Genomic DNA, 20405 nt, shown 5'->3' on the forward strand with positions numbered 1-20405 from the left:
TGTCTGGTTTGTTTGCCTCTATATTCGACTGTTTAATATTTGGATGTTTCGCGATTATTTTTCGGAGTTCATGTTATAATTCAATAAGTGGGTTTTTGTTCGGCCTCTTCTTTTAAGGTGCCTGCATGTCAACTCCAACTTTCTCGATCTTGTGTTTAATTTTCCCGCGTGAGGGAAATTAATTACTCGTTTAATCTTTAATTTTTATAATCTTTTTTCTCATGTTATATCTACACACACTCTCATTGTTCTTTTTTTTTTTTCATATGTATTTTTTTTTTTACATGGGGGTCACCACTTATCAAGGCCCAGGAGCCACTCGAGGATAAGGGTTATTGTGTGTACACTAATCAGTGGGATAGTATCGTAGTAATAGTTAGTATTGGGGATTTGATAGGTGTCATTACTTAAGGGGGCGGTTCATCAGGAATTGGTTTGTGTTGGACTTGAAGACATCCAAGTTGAATTCGGGGGGGGGGGGGAACACGCAAGCGGCAGAGAGTTCCACAGCCGTGCAGTACTGAGAAAGAAGCTTTGTTCATGGAATCTACGTTTTGATTTAGGCACGGACAAAGAGTGGGGAAAATTATTGACAGTTGTTTCAGCTAGTCGGGTATTTTTCGCGAAAGATTGGCGGCGGGGGGACCAGAGAATGGAGCTCAGACGAGCACTTGCCATGGAAATAACGATAAAACAGTATTATTGTTCGTTCTGTTCATGTTATATTCATATCTATATTGTTGTATTATATACTTTGAATCTATATTGATACGTGTATATGGTGTCCTGGTTATTAGTGTTCTTGGTATTTACTGTATCATTTCATTTGTTTACCGATGTGTTTTGCTGCGGTTTTAATTCCACCTTAGGACAGAACAGTGACATAAAAACTTCACACCAACAACTACTGCTTTTTGCTAAAAAGATATGAGAGGGAACTTAGTCGCATTTACCGCCATCAAAAAAAAAAAAAAAAAAAAAAAAGTACATGCAAATACAATCCCATATCAAGCTGTCAAGCAATGGGATTTATATATTCGTCAAAATAAAGAGTATATATATATATATATATATATATAATATATATATATATATATACACTTGTTTATTGTTATATAAACATGTTTACATCCTGCTGCTACAAACAGCCACTTGTTTCAATCAAACAACAGATATCATCAGGCAGCGACTTGACTATTCAAAAGTTCAATGAATAACCAAGATTATTCATTGAACTTTTGAATAGTCAAGTCGCTGCCTGATGATATCTATTGTTTGATTGAAACAAGTGGCTGTTTGTAGCAGCAGGATGTAAACATGTTTATATAACAATAAACAAGTATTATTAGCTCTTTTTATTGAGCACTATCTAACAACCTCGTTGAATTCACTAATCCATTACTTTTGAATAAAAAAACTCCGAGTATATATATATATATATATATATATATATATACGTACTCTTTTTTAATTTATCTATACTTTATTTATAATTATATATATACGTAATCTTTTTTTAATTTATCTATACTTTATTTATAATTATATATATATATATATATATATTCGTAATCTTTTTTAATTTATCTATACTTTATTTATAATTATATATATATATATACGTAATCTTTTAATTTATCTACACTTTATTTATAATTATATATATATATATATATAATCTTTTTAATTTATCTACACTTTATTTATAATTATATATATATATATATATATATACGTACTCTTTTTTTAATTTATCTACACTTTATTTATAATTATATATATATATATATATAATCTTTTTAATTTATCTACACTTTATTTATAATTATATATATATATATATATATACGTACTCTTTTTTTAATTTATCTACACTTTATTTATAATTATATATATATATATGTTCACGTACTCTTTTATTTATCTAGACTTTATTTATAATCATATATACATACGTACTCTTTTTTATTTATCTGTACTTTATTTATAATTATATATAATTATTTACTATAATAATAATTAAATACCTACAGACCCGAGTGTTTCATCCTTTTAGGAATCATTAGTGCAGGGTGTCATGATTAACACCGGTCGGTAGATTCGAACCCGACAACGAAGCCATCTCTTACTCTATTAGCCGAATGGATTTGGTCCTTGCTATCTTTGAGAAATATTCTTGAAATTTAAACATTTATTTTAAAATGCTTTTAATGTCTGTCAGAGTAATCTAATCATTATATGATAATCTGCGCATGCGAACATATATATATATATATATCTATATCTATCTATCTATCTATCTATCTATCTATCTATCTATATATATATCTATATATATATATATATATATTAATCGTGTATATTTATGCAGAATTGTTTCATTTAAACAAACATATATGTGTGTGTTTGTGTGTGTGGAGTTATAAAGCGTGTTTTTCTTTTCTTTTTTTTATTTCGGAAACAGCGAAATTTAAATCAAAATAAATCACCACATAAAAATATTTTTTTTATTATACAAATATATGGTTTATTCCAAAGATTAATTGTCTTGCATTTATAATTTAAATGCAATTCTGGGGTTTTATCTTCTATGGATCGTGCTTATATGGAGTAATCTAGAAATTCAATTTTTACAAACTTTACACATTACATTTGATTGTATTTCGGTAATAACGCGCCAGATGTTTTCTAAGTGGTCTATTGTGTTTCGTTTATCAGCATACACTTAAGACCTAGGACACTTATGCACGGGACACTAATAACTAGGACACCTGGCCAGTCACAATATACGCGTATATACATATCTATATAGATTCAAAATATATAACGTATAAATGCAACTATATACCAATACAGCAGGTAAAAATATAAATAGCAAATAAATAGCAAACTTGCATATGTACAAATAAAATAATCTAATGGGATTAAATCGCGTGAACAAGGTGTACCTCCACAGAGCTTGTGGTTGCATGGAAAATTCGTTCATTAAATGTTTCCCACCTGACTACAACTTGGACGTCTTCAAGTTCAACATAAACAAACTCCTGACAAACCGCCCCCTTAAGACACTCTATCAAAACCCCCAATACTAATGATTACTACAATACTATCTCATTGATTACTGTACACGCAATAACCCTTATCCCTGAGTGGCCTTCGGGCCTTGATAAGTGGTGATCCCCATGTAAAAAAAAAAAAATTCTCTCAGTAAATTGATCGTATCGCTCGCTGTGTGGCATGGGATCCCGTCCTACTTAAACTGTATGACGAATTGCTAAACCAAGCTGAACTCGCCGCCTCAAAAAAACAAAACAAAACAAAAAAAAAAACCAAAACACCCTATATAAATAAAGTTATAAGTTTTTAAAGTGCACACAGATTTTGTGGACTCTCTGTATATACCAGTAAACGACTTTTACCAAAACGCGATATGAGTTTATTTTCTACCGATCTGCATAGTTATAAAGTTTCAGAAACTGTTGAAGTTTTATTTTTTTTTATTTAATATCGGTATATTAATATTGTTAAAAAAAAAAAAGTAACTCCTGACACGGTTGATTGAAAAAAAAAAAAAAAAAAAAAAAAAAAAACCTCATGCGTTTGTATTTTACCTATCCACAGAGCTTGTGGCTGCGTCGGAAACTTCAGTCGGTGAGTTTCAGTGTGACTCTTTATGACACGTTAACATGTATTTGGGATCATTTATCACGGCTTCAAAAAAATTATTTCTGCTAGTGTTCATGTTACTTGCTTCACTGTTTGGTAATGAGATTCGGTGCTTATTTACTTAAAAAACACAATTTTTAAATATTATCATCATCTATGTATTAATACTGTAGTACGTATGTCACGGTTTCCAGGTTATAAATTACTTGATATAGGGATCCTGTTTCTTGAAAAGGAGGATAGAAATTGACAACCTACTGCGAACATTAAACATAGCAGCCTTCAAGTCCAATGTAAACAAGTTCTTAAGTCGCCTTAAATAATCAAATTCTACCCAATTTAGACCATTAACCATTACTAAACTACCATCTTACATTCATTAATCCTTATCCTCGAGTGGCCTTCGGGCCTTGATTATGGTGACTCTCGAGTAAAAAAAAGATAAATAAAATAATAAAAAGATTATTTGTATATAGGTGCGCTAATTTAACGTTCGTAGTATGTTATCGTTTTCTTTCCTCCTTTTTAATAAATAGGATCTCCCGATCACTAAAGACGTAATGTAAATTAAATAATTTTTTTTTTTTTTTTTTTTTAAATGATGTCGCTTTTGGGCCGTACGTTTTGACGAAACGTATATTTTTTTTTCTATTTTAATTTTCTGTTTATTTTCTTAGTGAAACTTTATCATGTATTAATGCCCCCCCCCCGACATGATTTCTCATAGAAAATTTGTTTATAAAATTGTAATGTAAACATGGCTGTGAAACATTTAATAATTTGAGTACCTTTAACGTACGTATGTGTGTCATTGTTTTAAATATATATATATATATATATATATATATATATATATATATATATATATATTAAGAGACTTAGAATAAATTAAACTATCTTTTAATTATATAAAAATATCTTTTATAATAATAATTATTATTGAAACGAAATCGACAATTATTTCTACTGCCGCTGTGAAATTTCCGCAGGTCCCGTTAGTTAATATTGTTGCTATTATTATTATTATTATTATTATTATTATTATTATTATTATTATTATTATTATTGAATATATTTAAGTATAATTATTATTAAAACGAAATCGACAATTATTTCTACTGCCGCTGTGGAATTTCCACAGGTCCCGTTAGTTATTATTATTATTATTATTATTATTATTATTATTATTATAATTATTATTATTATTATTATTATTATTATTATTATCGTTGAATATATTTAAGTATAATTATTATTGAAACGAAATCGACAATTATTTCTACTGCCGCTGTGGAATTTCCCCAGATCCCGTTAGTTATTATTATTATTAATAATAATCTTGGTTTCCATATCTAGTTATAAATTATAAACGTTTGACAAATATGTATATTTAGCATTCCCAATTATATTGGCAGTTGAAAGGAACAGGTTTAGCCTAACACTATGCTTAGGAATAGATTTATCGCAAAAAAGATGGATAATGCTTTGTTGGATTTGTTTATATTAACAAATCGTTTAAGCTATACTCAACCAAATTTGATTTTGAAGAAAGTTTCAAGTCCTTCTGGGACAACGTTAACTGATTATTTTTTAATATTTATGTTTTTATTTTCGGAATTTACTTCGTGAGGTCTTATAATAAAAGACCCTGTTTTTCTTTGAAAAATTAACAATATATTATACAAATAAGTCACACCTTACCAAGTCCATTTATAAGGTTTCATAATGATTCCTTTGGTGGCGTTTTGTGAATTACCTTGTATATTTAGGCAGCATTTTTTCATTTAAACAAGCATTGTTAAAGACAACCGGAAGCTGTTGTTTAGTTATGTATTTTTTATTTTTTTCAATTTTTCTGATGTTTTTTTTTTGGTGTATAAATCAAAGGTATCAATAAATGTCCCATAGATTTGTCTCTTCGAAGCATGTCGCGATTTTGTTGCCTTTGGCGAAAGATAAACAACAACAAAATCGCGACATGTTTCAAAGAGACAAATTTATGGGACATTTATTGATACCTTTGATTTATACACAAAAAACATCAGAAAAATTGGAAAAATAAAAGAGGTATAATTAAACAAAAGCTTTCTATTGTCTTTAACAATGTTTTCTTGATATATATATATATATATATATATATATATATATATATATAGATATATGAGAGAGAGAGAGAGAGAGACAACCCGTGTAAATTATATCTGAATGAGAAATTTAGAATTCTAAACTTTAAAAACTCCTAAACCCATTAAACTATAAAAGTGAAATCGCCAACAACTGTCTACACAGAATAAATTTACTTTAGGATAAAAATACAAAATAAACAAATAAGAAATAAAAATTCTTGAAAATAAAATTAAACAAATCCAACACTGGGAATAAAAAGTACTCCAAACACGCACGTGTTAAAACAAGGTCACCTATTAATTCGGTACATTCACAAAAATGCTGAGTTACAATGCTTCAAAACAGAACCAAACAGGATGGAGTAAAAATCAATTGAAGCTTTATCCGAGAGAAGCCCTGCCATTAGCTGATGGAAACATTAACTCGTGGGCAGTAATAACAATGAATCAAATTGTTTAACTAGGTTAGCTAAACACCAAGTGTATATATGAAAGAAAACATCCATAATAGGAATTTCATGCATTTTAGCCTGACGAGTCCCTATGGGGATGCTACATGTAAGATGTAGCTGAATTGCCGTATGTATTTTCATAACTTTTATATATATATGTTAGTGAATTTTTGTAATTGCAGAAATTTCACGATTATTAGAAGAAAAGATTTTGCTGCAGACAAGTTTGTGCAGTGAATGTCTTACATGGAATTACAAAGGATTGGAGCTCAGTCAAGCACCTTCAATAAAAGTGATGATAGAGAAGAGAAATACTAGTAACTTCTCTAAGAACTGCATAGAATAGATCATCTCCCACTAGAATGTGAAGTCGATCTTAAACTCTGGCAATGCAGGCATGAGTACCATGGCCTTAACCCTAACCCTGAGCGTCACTTCACCCGGATGTTGCCGCAGTACAGCATTTTGGAACGTATCTGGCTCTTATTCAGGTAGAAAATTGCACAAGGAGCCAACTACTTTCTGGAGCAGTAGAATGATCCAAATTGTTTTGAACAGTGACCTCAGCATTGGTGGTGAAAGGATGCGAGTTCCCTCTTAGAGATTGGATACGTTTATTTGTCTCCCCTGCCAGAGGCTATACACAAGATCAGGTACGTATTCGATTGCTCCCCACCAGAGCAGTGCATGGCACAAGGTCAAGAAAGTGGGATACAGGCAAGCTCTCCTAAAGGAGGGGGCACTCTTGCCTCGACAAAAATTGCCTGAGCATCTCTGTCAGTGCTCCCTGGTCGGAGCGCCTCAGGCGACAAGCAATAAACTTGCCTCACCCGAAAGCTGGGTGGCAAGGCTTTAGAGGGTGAACCTCCAGGGTGATACTCAGGTGGCGTACCGCAGTCCGACAGGCACTGAGTCGGTTTCCGGCCCCAGCACTTGTTGGGCTGAGTGTCAAGAATAAATTCTTGACGAGTACTTCCTACCCAGTCTCGAAGCCACCGGAGGATATAACAAGATCAGCCACCGAAACTGCAAGAAGATTCATCCACTATCATTATAATGGAGGGTATAACAAGATCAGGTAGGTTTCGATGAGCTAGCGCACTAGACGAAGTGCACTATTACACTACAGAAAATGCCTGCGCAGCCCAGCCAACATTTTTCGGTAGGGGCGCCTCAGGCTATTTAGCAACAAGAAGTACTGAACAGAAGTATGCGACAGTTCAGCAGCAACAAAGATACTGTCGGACTGAGTGTCAAAGACGTATCCTCCACTGGTACAAATAACATCTACACAAGCCGTGCCAAGGTACCAAGTATTTTAGATGCAGGGTAACAAATCAGTTCTAGGAGATTATCAAAATATCCATTTTAACTAGAGCAAAATAAGGATCCGAGCGTTGGTGGTGAAGAAAGAGAAAGATAAAAGCCACTTATTGTCTTATTACCCTACATTCTTTTAACAAGGGATTCACTGCTTATCAAGGTCTGAAGGCTACTCGAGGATAAGGATTAGTGGATGTAAGGTGGTCACCGAGACAACAGCTTAGTGATCATTGGTGGTGGAAGTTGATTAAAATTTAGTTATTTAAGGGGGCGAGGCATAAAAAACTTGTTTACATTGAACTTAACCCGCAAGGTAGGAGGTCAGAAGCTTCGCTACAAAGATGTAACAAAGGGGCACCTGAAGGCAATGAACATCAATGTCGAGAGTTGGGAGGAACACGCCGAGGAAAGGAGTGGTTAGCAGAACAGTCTCCACAAAGGAAAGAAAGAAATAGAAAGATTGGAGAAGCCTTAGAGCTGAGACACTATAGATGACACAACCGTGGCACCCACATATGCGGTGCCTGTGACCGGATGTTTCACACAAAAAGAGGACTATGCCAACACCGAGGGATAAAGCTCTGAGGCCCCGACTCGTCATCATCAAGACTGATGGACTGCATGATGATGATGATGATGATGAACTTGAAGATGACGATGTTGTAGTCAGCTTTTTTTCTTTTTTTTTAAACATAGGCATCACCACATTATCAAGGCCAAGAGGCCACTCAAGGATAAGGGTTAAAGAGTGTACAGTAGAAATTGGACAATATAGTAATCATTAGTAATGAAAATTTGGTAAATTTGATAACTTATATGGAACGGCTCATCAAGAACTTATTTACGTTAGACTTGAACACAACCATATTGTAGTCAGCCGGAAAGCAGGAAAACGGAAGACAATTCCACAGGCGTGCAGTTCTAAGAAAGAAGCTTTGCTCATGGAATCTACGTTTAGGTTTAGGCACAGATAAAGAGTGGGGGGAATTATTGACAGTGTTTACAGCTAGACGGATGTTTCTTGTGAAAGTTTGGCGAGGGGGGACCATAGATTGAAGCTCAGTCGAACACTTTCCATGAAAATAACGATACATCAGAGACAAACTCGCAACATCTCTTCTGTGAGATAGAGGTTGCAGGGAAGAGAAAAGGACATCTCCTACGAGGCTACGAAGTCTATTTTGAACTCTATCAAGGCAGGACAAGTCCTTTCTAGCAGCTCCTGCCCAGATGTGGAAACAGTACTCCATCCTTGGACATACCTGGCTCTTATATAGATAGAGAATTGCATCAGCAGTGAGATATCTACCGGATCGATAGAAAGATCCCACCATTTTTCCAGCGGCCTTGGCAACAGATTTGATGTACGTGTTCCATTTAAGATCAGGAGTAAAGGTCAAGCCCAGAAGCTTGAAAGCTGGAAAGCATACCAGTAAAAGCGAGTTCCACAGGTGGGTTGTTCTTGGAAAGAACCTTTGTTTTCGGTATCTGCGTTCAGATTTAGGTATAGATAGAGAGTAGTGGAAATTGTTGGTAGTGGTTGTAGTTGGACGAGTGTTTAATGTCTCTTCTGTAGGGAAATAGGTTGCAGGGAGAAGAAAAGGGCAACACCTACTAGGCTTCAATACCAGTTCTGAAAACTGTCAAAGCAGGGTAGGGAGCTCTGAGCAGCTCCTGCCCAGATGTGGCAACAGTACTCCATTTTAGGGCGCATTTGGCTTTTATACACCTAGAGGATTGCTTCAGATCAGAAGAAAGAGGGAAAATCCATAAAATGCCTTTCAAAGTGCTGCCATAGGCAGTTGTAGTGTTTACATCGATGTAGACAGATGCTTTGCAGATATGATTTGGAAGACGATTAACGACTAGATCTTTAATGTACGATTGTGTTGGTAGCATGTGCTTCAGATTTCTACCCATCAACAACTAAGAAAGGGTTGTATTGAGAACAGGTATGATGAAGTACTAAACTCGTTCCTTTCACCTGTCAGTGTCATTGGGGTGCTTAATATATATTTGGTTTTAAAATATCTGTACAGATAATTGTATGACTAATATCATTAAAATATGTTTGATTGTTTTATCTGCATCATATAGCAGTTGTTACTTATCAGAAAATCCCAATGGAGCTTTTATTATTTATAGAAAGCCAGCAGGCCCGTTTCCCGGCATTGCCCAAAGAAAATTTGTTAAAAATGTAACTAAAAACATTAAACATTTCTTTAATGAATACATGCTTGAAATAAATTTATTTGTGTTTACATGTAAATATCCCAAATTATAATTTACGAGCCTTATATATGTGCTTATCGGAAAATTTTAATTTATTGTTTATAGAAAGCCAGCAGGCCCGTTTCCCGGCGTTGCCCAAAGAAAATTTGTTAAAAATGTAACTAAAAACATTAAACATTTCTTTAATGAATACATGCTTGAAATAAATTTATTTGTGTTTACATGTAAATATCCCAAAATATAATTTACGAGCCTTATAGATGTGCTTATCGGAAAATTTTAATTTATTGTTTATAGAAAGCCAGCAGGCCCGTTTCCCGGCGTTGCCCAAAGAAAATTTTAAAAAATGTAACTAAAAACATTAAACATTTCTTTAATGAATACATGCTTGAAATAAATTTATTTGTGTTTACATGTAAATATCACAAGATATAATTAATGAGGCTTATATATGTGCTTATCGGAAAATTTTAATTTATTGTTTATAGAAAGCTAGCAGGTCCGTTTACTGGCGTTGCCCATAGAAATTTAAAAAAATTTGAATAAAAATTATGAAGCATTCCTTTTTAAATGCATATATGCTTAAAAAAATTATGTTTGCATGTACACACAAACATGCAAAAATGTATTAATTTTATTTATTGCGGACTATTATCTTCATCTTTTCTTAGTTATTTCACGATGTTTCGGCCAACTATTCCTCTGGCCTTCGTCAGGTGGTAACTGCGACGGGATAGGAACTCTAAATCTCCTGACTGCATCTACTGCAATTAAATGCAAATAAAAAAAAATGCAAAAATATATACCCGTGCTGATCGGAAAATTCCAATAGAACTTTTATTTTTTATAGAAAAACTAGCAGTCTCCATTTCCCGGCGTTGCCCAGGAAAATTAAAATAATTGACGTTGCTCGGGAAATATTAAGTATTCTTTTTTTTTCTTAAAATTAACTTATTTGTGTTTACATGTATAGACAAACACCCAAAAATATAATTTATGAGCATTATATCCGTTCTTATCAGAAAATTTCAATAGGACTTTGTGGGGGACCTTGTGTGCAGTTTATATACCGGTTGTATAGCTGGATCCCCTCTTTGTAGGCTGCGTAGATGAACCGGTTACGTGAATAGGCTGCGTGTTCAATAAGCTGGATTGTTTGAGGTCGTCGTTACTAGGACAGCATAATAAAGAAAACAATCAACAATAATGGCACGTGTTATGGGTACATTTAAGACATTTAAATGAAGTACGCTGAAACAGAATCATATATTTACATATGTACAAGGAATATTTATTTACACAGAAACGTTACAAACGTTACAGAGGGTTTGTTTGTTTATAACTAGCATGCATGTAGATAAACGTTCGTTGCGTGCATGCGTGCGTGAATGTACGTGAGAGTTCGTAGAAGCGTACATTGAAAGTTCATTGCGCGTGTAAGAGTTTGTTTGTTCGAACCCTATCTTGAGAAAAGATAAACGCCCTGTCGAGGCGTGGACGTAACTTGCGTGCCACTCACATTTGAAGTTTGAATTGAAGGCAAACACGTGTTGTCAGCTCCATATCTCGAGTATAAAGGGAGAGAGAAGAGAGAGAGAACCGAAGAGGAAATGGAGGGCCTCCACCTGTTGGGCAAAACGGAGGTTAGTTACCACAGGGTCGACAACTGAGGAGTTTGTTAAAAGGTGTATGCATGGATGTGTGTGCGGTTTGCTTAAATACATGCTACATTAAAAAGGCATGTTCTTATAACTTTTATTCTTTATAGAAAAACTAGCGAGGGGTACTCGGCGTTGCCCGGGTGTTTGGAGGTGTGTGTGAAAACTCCGGGGGGGGGGGGGGGTTGAAATAAAAAATGTTTTGGTAGGTAAGTATGAGGATCGAACCCAAACCCGAACCCTTGAGGCAAAGTTGTAAATTAAAGTCTGAAAAAAAAAAGAGTGCGAGGGTTTTAACTATTGGGCCACCGCGAGATGCTAACGGAAAGACGTTTGAATTTATTTAATTACTTGGATTTGGCAGGTGCACGTTTTAATGACTTAATGAGGTCAACTTTTGACTGCGGGGTAACATTTCATTTAGTGCGGGAATGCTTCCCCCCCCCAAGACGTTGGGGGTAGGGGGAAACATTATAGGAAAAGGCCTAACTTACATGCGGCAAGCGAAAACTGTTGAATATTTATCTTCCCGAAGTCGAGCAAATTAAATAGACAGGCGAGCTTCGTTGTTAACTGTGAGATATTACGATTTACATGTGATATAAAAAAGTTTTAAAAAGTTGTGAATCGACTGACCGCTTCTCTGAAAAAAAACTTTCTTGGACATACACAAAAAGCGAACATACATTTTCGCTTTTATATATATATATATATATATAGATAATCTTTACTTGCAGGACTCGTGGAAATTCATTTTGTATATTCATCTTAGTTTATTTTTTTAATTAGTTCATATGCGGTCACGTTGGTAGAGTGGTAACATCACCAGCTTTGAATGCTACAGTTTTGCTTTCGGTTTCGATTCTAGCTGATGGCACCCAAATGCTTTTTTTTACTTCTAAAATCACGGTTTTATAATAATATATACGAAACCTGGACAAATTAAAATTTTATATTTTACGCTCGGGCAAAGCCTCCCCTCTAGTGTATATATATATATATATATATATATATATAAATATCAAATGACCTTGTAACGATGTATGTAACCCACTTTCTGGTTTACGACATCTGGTTGCGTATGACCTACGCACTGAAATATTAACGTTATTATTTCGAAATTATTATTTAACATGGGAAGAGTGGGGTTTAAAATAACTTAAACGTAATACAGAAATAAATGCAAGAGTCGTGCTTTCGGTTTCGATTCCAAATAGGCCCCAAATACGTTTTTTTTATTTACTTTTGAAATTACGACTCTATGATAATATATACTAAACTTAGACAAATTAAAATATCATATTTAAGCGTATTTTACATCCGGGCAAAGCCGGGCGACCGCCCACTAGTATTAAGTATGTGAGGGAACATAAAACCTCCGAAAAAGAAAATTTTAATTGAAAGGTCCCAGAAATTTCTAATGCAACCAAACCAGTCAGAAACAATGGTTTTTAACGTTTAAAAGATTAATATTACAAAACTTCAGTGTTGTTCATGGTTTTCATTGATCCGTGTAAAGGAAGACTTAGAAAACCAAGATGAAGATTTTGAACAACAAATATGGTTTGATGAAGCTGATATTGTTCTGGACGGCGCCAAAAACAGAATATCCTTCTTTTTTGGACAGAAAAACCAAAAACACTCAGCAAATATGAGTTTATTAACATTTCTATAAAAAGTGTCCATTGTCTTTTAAATATAGAACTGACCCAAATGAGATATAGTTGGATCATTCTACCGCTCCACAAAGTATATCACGTGCAACACAATCCTCTACCTGTATAAGAGTCAAATACGTCATAAGATGGGGTACTGTCGCCACACCCTGGGGAGGTACTGCGCAGAGCACCCTTTCCTGCTTTGACAAGAATCAAACAGAATTTTCGGCCTTTCTCAGTGTATTCACAAAGAATGCACGTGCAAGTCGGGTTGTTTTATACTAAATTTTATAAATAAAAAAAAAACAATATTAATTTCATTTATAAAACTCACTGTCTCTCTCTTCGTCTGTCATGCGCATCTCCTCTGAAATGGTAGGTTGCAGAACAATACGAGACGGCGCAAATGATTGCATTTTTTTTGTACTCGTTCTTTTATAGGTCTCTAGCTGATTAAAATCGTTTTTTAAGGGGTCGAAAAAAAGGGGTCAAAATGGAATGAAATCAGAACTTACCAAACGAGATATAGTTGATTCTCTCTCCTCTGATCTCGATGGCGTGGTTCAGTGGGGGAAGATGTGGCTGGTTACCTTTAATGCATCCAAAACCGAACTCCTATCCTTACATCATCAACGCTCTGATCCCCAGCTGGCATCAATTGTGATGGATGGCTCTCGTCTGGGTGAGGCCCCGTGTTTTGACAAGCTTCTGGGTTTGACCTTCACTCCTGATCTTAAATGGAACACGTACATCAAGTCTGTTGCCAAGGTCGCTGGAAAGATGGTGGGATCCTTCTACCGCTCCAGAAGATATCTCACTACTGATGCAATTCTCTATCTATATAAAAGCAAATACGTCCAAGGATGGAATACTGTTGCCATATCTGGGCAGCAGCTGCTAAAAACAGCCTATCCTGCCTTGACAGAGTACAAAATAGACTTCGTGGCTTAGTGGGGGATGACCTTTTCTCTACCCTGCAACCTCTCTCCCACAGAAGAGACGTTGCGAGCCTATCCTTGTTTTATCATTATTTCCATGGCAGGTGCTCGTCTGAACTCCAATCTCTGGTCCCCCCTCGCCAATCTTTCACGAAAAACACCCGTCTAGCTGAATCCACTGTGAAAAATTTCCCCCACTCTATATCTGTGCCTAAATCAAAACGCGGATTCCATGAACAAGGCTTCTTTCTTAGAACTGCACGCCTGTGGAACTCTGTTCCGTCTGCCTGCTTCCCTCCGGACTACAACTTGGATGTCTTCAAGTCCAATGTTAACAAATTCCTAATGAACCGCCCCCTTAATTAAACACTCCATCAAATCTCCACACTAACGTAATGTACTTGCAATAACCCTTATCCCTGAGTGGCTTCCGGGCCTTGATAAGCGGTGATCACTGTGTAAAAAAAAAAAAAGGAGTAAAACTACTTTTACATGCATTTTGTGCATTTGTTAGTTTATTCTTAATGATTTCGTATCCGATTGACGTTGGTGCAGTGCGATGGTGTCATCAGCTTGTAATGCTACAGTTTTGCTATCGTTTTCAGTTTCGATTCTAGTTAATGGCACTAAAGTCATATATATTTTTTTTAATCGCGACTATACATTGGGTACACTACCATGTGAAATAATCGATAGAGAATTGACTCTATTATAATATATACGAAGTGTGGCTAAACTAACATATATTTAAGCGTATTTTACGACCGGGCAACGCCGAACGCTCCTCTCCCCTGCTAGTCGAATATATAAAATTATCTTGTCAGATTCCGCTTTTGCCATCAAAAAAATTAAAATCTTAAAAACCTTACTGATAAACGTAACATATTTTTAAGAAGACAAAATTATAAATCATTGTCTGGCTTAGTTTTTTTTTTTTTTGTGGGGGGTGGGGATTAGGATTATGCAATCATCTTGAAAAAAAAAAAGGAGTAAATTCTCAAATCCTTTAGGCATAGTAACTTCCCTTTTGTTGTAAAATCCATATATCTATAAAAGTGAGATTGTTTGTGAGGACACTTCTCAACCTATATGCTCAACGAATTTTTGATATACACACTTGAAATTTGATATTTAAGGTATTCAGACATGTGGAAAACTTTTTAATCGGTTCTCATCCAGAAAAAAAAGGGCCGCTAAGGAGTCAAAATTTAAAAATTGTTACTTGGGAGTCATTGGATTTTTATCTGTTTGTCAACTGTTTCACAGATACGCATACACGGCCGTGAAACATGACAGATTCCTTATGTTAAGAATAAGTAGGTTTGAAAACACATTTTAAAGATGGTGTCAAGCTGGGTTAATAGGTTCATAAGAGTAATGGTTGATGGGCAGAAATCAGAAGCTCTTAGTATTAATGCTGGAGTACCTCAGGAGGTCCATCCTGGACCCAGCTCTCTTCCTGATCTATATTAATGATCTTCCAAATCACATCCTTACATCATTCGTAGACATCTATGCTGATGACACTACTATCTATGGTAGCGCATCTAAGACCATAAACGACCAAGTTCTCTCTGATTCTCTCTCCTCTGATCTTGAGCAAGTGGTACAATGGGGAAAGAGGTGGCTTGTTACTTTTAATGCATCTAAAACCAAGCTTTTATCTTTACATCATCAACGCTCTGATCCTCATCTGGCATCAATTGAAATGAATGACTCTCGTCTTGAGGAGGCCTCATGTTTTGAAAAGCTTCTGGGCTTGACCATTACTCCTGATCTTAAATGGAACACATACATTAAATCTGTTGCCAAGGCCGCTGGAAAAATGGTAGGATCCTTCTATCGATCCAGTAGATATCACTGCTGATGCAATTCTCTATCTATATAAGAGCCAGGTATGTCCAAGGATGGAGTACTGTTGCCATATCTAGGCAGGAGCTGCTAGAAAGGACTTATCCTGCCTTGATAGAGTTCAAAATAGACTTCGTGGCATTGTGGGGGGTGTTTTTTTCTCTTCCCTGCAACCTCTTTCTCACAGAAGAGATGTTGCGAGTTTGTCTCTGCTTTATCATTATTTTCATGGCAAGTGTTCGACTGAGCTCCATTCTATGGTCACCCCTCGCCAAACTTTCACAAGAAACACCCGTCTAGCAGAAAACACTATCACTAATTTCTCCCACTCTTTATCTGTGCCTGAACCTAAATGTAGATTCCATGAACAAAGCTTCTTTCTTAGAACTGCACGCCTATGGAATTGTCTTCCGTTTTTCTGCTTTCCAGCTGACTGCAATATGGTTGTCTTCAAGTCTAACGTAAACAAGTTCTTGATGAGCCGTTCCATATAAGTTAACAGATTTACAGAATCTCCATTACTAACGGTTACTATATTGTCCAATTTCTACTGTACACTCTTTACTTCCTTATCCTCGATTGGCCTCTTGGCCTTGATAAGTGGTGATGCCTATGTAAAAAAAAAAAAGCTTGACTCACTGTTTTTAGGTTTTAATTTTGATCTCAGCTCGAGTATTTTTTTAATTATAAGAAGTGAACTGTTTAGAAAAAATAATACTTGCATGCACGTTTCACTTTCTGTATTATGACTTAAAATAATATTTATGCATATTTTACGACCGGGCAACGCCTGGCGGCCTGGTAGTATGATAATATTTCTTTACAACGTTTTTTTTTTTTTTTCTTAAATAAATATATACGTTAGTGCCGGGTAATTTAGTAATAAAAGAAACAGGTAAAAAAAAAGTACAAATATTCCCGAGAATATCAGGTAGGAAATGTTAGTGTTATATAAAATTATTAGCAGGCCACCCTGTTGGGACACCGCTCGATTGTCCACCGTCAACCGCTGCCCTCTCTATTCCACGTCGTCGCTAAGTTTCAATTCTGGCATCGAGTTTAAAACAATTTTCTACTTTATGTGAGAATTTTTTCAGTCATCTTTCTCCTCAGTCAGTGGAGGAAAATTTCTTCTAGACGGAAACAATTTTTATTTTCGTCCCAATCTTAAAAGAGAGCCACTTTGGGAAGCTGAACTTTCCCCATATTAAAAACTGATCTTGTGTCTAACTCTGTCCTCATGGGGAGACAAATAAATAAGGACATAACCAGCTATATAAATGTGCATTACATAGCGCAGACAGCTATATGCAAATACCAAGCTGTAAGCAAAAATACGTTCATGTAAGGAAAAAAGACTAAAAAAAAAAGAGAGTACGTTCGAGAAGACGATCACGTTAGAGACACGGATACCGTTTGAGAGCACGTTTGAGAAGATGATCACGTGAGAGACGTTGATTTTAGTAGTCGCAGCATAAAAAGAAAAAAAGATTTTAGTAGTCGCAGCAGAAAAGAAAAAAGACATTTATTTTTCCACAAGTTGTTTCGCGTCTGTTTTTGGCCGGAGAGCGCTGGGAATGTATCAAAGATAAAGAACATACTTGAGCTGAGATCGAAACCAAAACCTAAAGACAGTGAGTCAAGTACGATAACCATTAGACCAGCTTGACACGATCGTTAAAAGGTGTCTTCTTAACATAATAATCTGCAATGTAAACAATTCGCGCATGTACATTCATGAACCAGTTAGCTAACAGATAAAAAACCCCCCGCCCCCCCCCCGTAGCAATTTTTCAATGTTGATACCTTAGCAGCCCTTTTTTCCGAATGAAAACTGATTAGAACGTTTTCCACACGTCTGCATATCCTATATACTAACTTTCAATTCTGTAGATGAAACATTCGTTGAGTATATGGGTTGAGAAGTTTTCTTACACACACACACACACACACACATACACGCATTCTCACTTTGATAGATATATAGATTATGTAACAGTGAATCAAGTACGATAACCAGTAGACCAGCGTGACATAATCTTTAAAAGGTGTCTTCAAACTACGTATTCATAACATAATAATCTGTAATGTAAACAATTCGCGCATGTACATTCATGAAACGGTTAGCTAACAGATAAAAATCCGTCGACTCCCAAGTAGTAATTTTTCAATGTTGATACCTTAGCAGCCCTTTCCCCCCCCGAATGAAAACGGATTAAAGAGTTTCCCACACGCCTGACTATCCTATATACCAAATTTCGATTCTGTAGATAAAAAATTCGTTGAGTATATAGGTTGAGAAGTCTCCTCACACACGCATTCTCACTTTTATAGATATATAGATTATGTAACAGTGAATCAAGTACGATAACCAGTAGACCAGCGTGACATAATCTTTTATAGATGTACAGAGTATGCAACTGTATTTCCAATATGATGCACATAAAAATATTAGCCAAGTATTTACTCATGAAACTTAAACGTTTAGTTATGGAAGCCTCTAATAAAATAATGTACTTTTTACTCCATCTCTCCCGAACACCAGCCCAGTCTAAAAATAATAAACTGGCAGTGACAATGGCATATATCAATACTCTTCAGCTCCTATCATAGTCTGTTTTTAGTTTTCGTTCATTCTGTTTTTTCTTTTTTTGCACCGTTTACCTCGTTCTCCTCTGCACTGTTTTTCCCATTTGTTTTCTCTTCTGCTGTCATCACTCGCTATTTTTGGGGTTTCTGTTTTTTTTTTCTTTCCTTTTCTTTATTTTCCGACCTAACACATTTGTCTACGTCTTTCATAGTGTCAATTATTTACATCTACATTTAATATTCTACGCCTTTAACCATATTGTCACTGCTGGTCAAATTAGACTGGGCTGAGGACAATTATAGTTTTTTTTTTTTGTTTGTTTTTTTTTTGTCCTGTCTATAATTATATTTTGGTTAAAAAATAAAAAATACTTGTAAAGTCACTATCATAGGAAATTATATATATATATATATATATATATATATATATATATATATATATATATATATATATATATATATATAATTATATATATATATATATATATATATATATATATATATATATATATAATCTTTATTTTTTTACCTTTAGTGAATACAGCACGTCGGACTATTCGTCTGTCTGCCAAAACAAACTGTAATGTTCTGTATTCACTAAAAGTAAAGAATAAAGATATATACAATAACTGTACAAAAGTTAAGATTAAAATTAATATATGGTAGACATCGAAACCCTATAGGTTAAGGAGATTAATTTTCTGAAGCATTCTTTGTCTTGCTTAGAATAATAAAGATCTTTGATATGAAACTCAACCACTTCATTTCATTTCAATGAGAGTTTTTTGAAATTCATTGAATTACAATTTAATTTATTTGCTCTATCTTGCATATCGAGCAATTCTTGTTTAGATGGGATAACGTATAGAATATTACTGCTGGTAATATTTTGTAAAACTTACAATCTCACGTTTCCATAACAACTGATTGTTAAATAAAAACTATTCTGACGTGTGTATATATATATATATATATATATATATATATATATATATATATATATATATATATATATATATATATACTAGCAGGGGTGCCCGGCGTTGCTCGGGTGTTTGGAGGTGTATGCTGTGCAAAAAAAGCAAAAAAACACAAAAAAAAAATGGTTAATTTTTTAAAGCTTTGACCCCTATTATGACCCCTTAAAATTTATAGTTTCGGGCTCAAATCACTTTATTAAGTTAGATCCATGTTCAAGGAACCTATATCTAAAATTTCAAGTGTCTAGACCCAAAATTGTCGGAGGAGTTTGGTAGAGTTCTTAAAGGTCAAATCGTTGAAATTTGACCCCTTAACAGCCAAACTTCTGGCTGACACCCGTCACATCGATTTTCCCAAATCTCAGTACCCGGTATTTCAAATTTCGAGTATAGACTAAAAATTGACAGAGTTATTGCGTAGGGAAATGTACACAGACAGACAGACACACAGACAGACACACAGACAGACAGACAGACACGTTCACTTTTATAGATATATAGATATGTGTATATATATATATGTATTTCAATTAGTATATTTCCTAATATATATAATAATATATAGGAAATATACATATTGAAATATATTCTTTGTCTTGCATATAATAAAAATTCTAGATTTGAAATTTAACAATTTCACGTCATATAATTTAAATTACTAAATTATGATATATATACTTTTTGTTTTGCATAAGCATTAATATGTCGCTACACATCCATGAACATGTTTCGGTGAGCTAATCACTAGTAACTAGAAACCCCTTCAAGCGATATTGCTTATACAAAAACTTAGTCCGTAATCTTATGAACTAAGCTTTTGAATTAGCAATATCGCCCGAAGAGCTTTCTAATTAATAGTAACTGGCTGACCGAAACATGTTCATGAATGTGTAGCGACATATTAATGCTTATATAAAACACATAAAAAGTAT

General features: G+C 34.6%; 1 protein-coding gene across 1 annotated transcript in view; it reads left to right on the forward strand.

Moving 5' to 3' along the window:
• The window catches only part of LOC145268689 (uncharacterized), a 1072728-nt gene that overhangs the window by 410875 nt on the left and 641448 nt on the right, over window positions 1–20405 (forward strand). Inside the window, exon 77 of the mRNA XM_080124201.1 lies at window positions 3622–3651. Coding sequence (XP_079980327.1) covers window positions 3622–3651 — 30 coding nt within the window. The remainder of the gene's footprint in view (window positions 1–3621; window positions 3652–20405) is intronic.

This window comes from Euprymna scolopes, chromosome 44, assembly GCF_053919585.1.
Source record: "Euprymna scolopes isolate OS-2025 chromosome 44, ASM5391958v1, whole genome shotgun sequence".
Taxonomy (NCBI): domain Eukaryota; kingdom Metazoa; phylum Mollusca; class Cephalopoda; order Sepiida; family Sepiolidae; genus Euprymna; species Euprymna scolopes.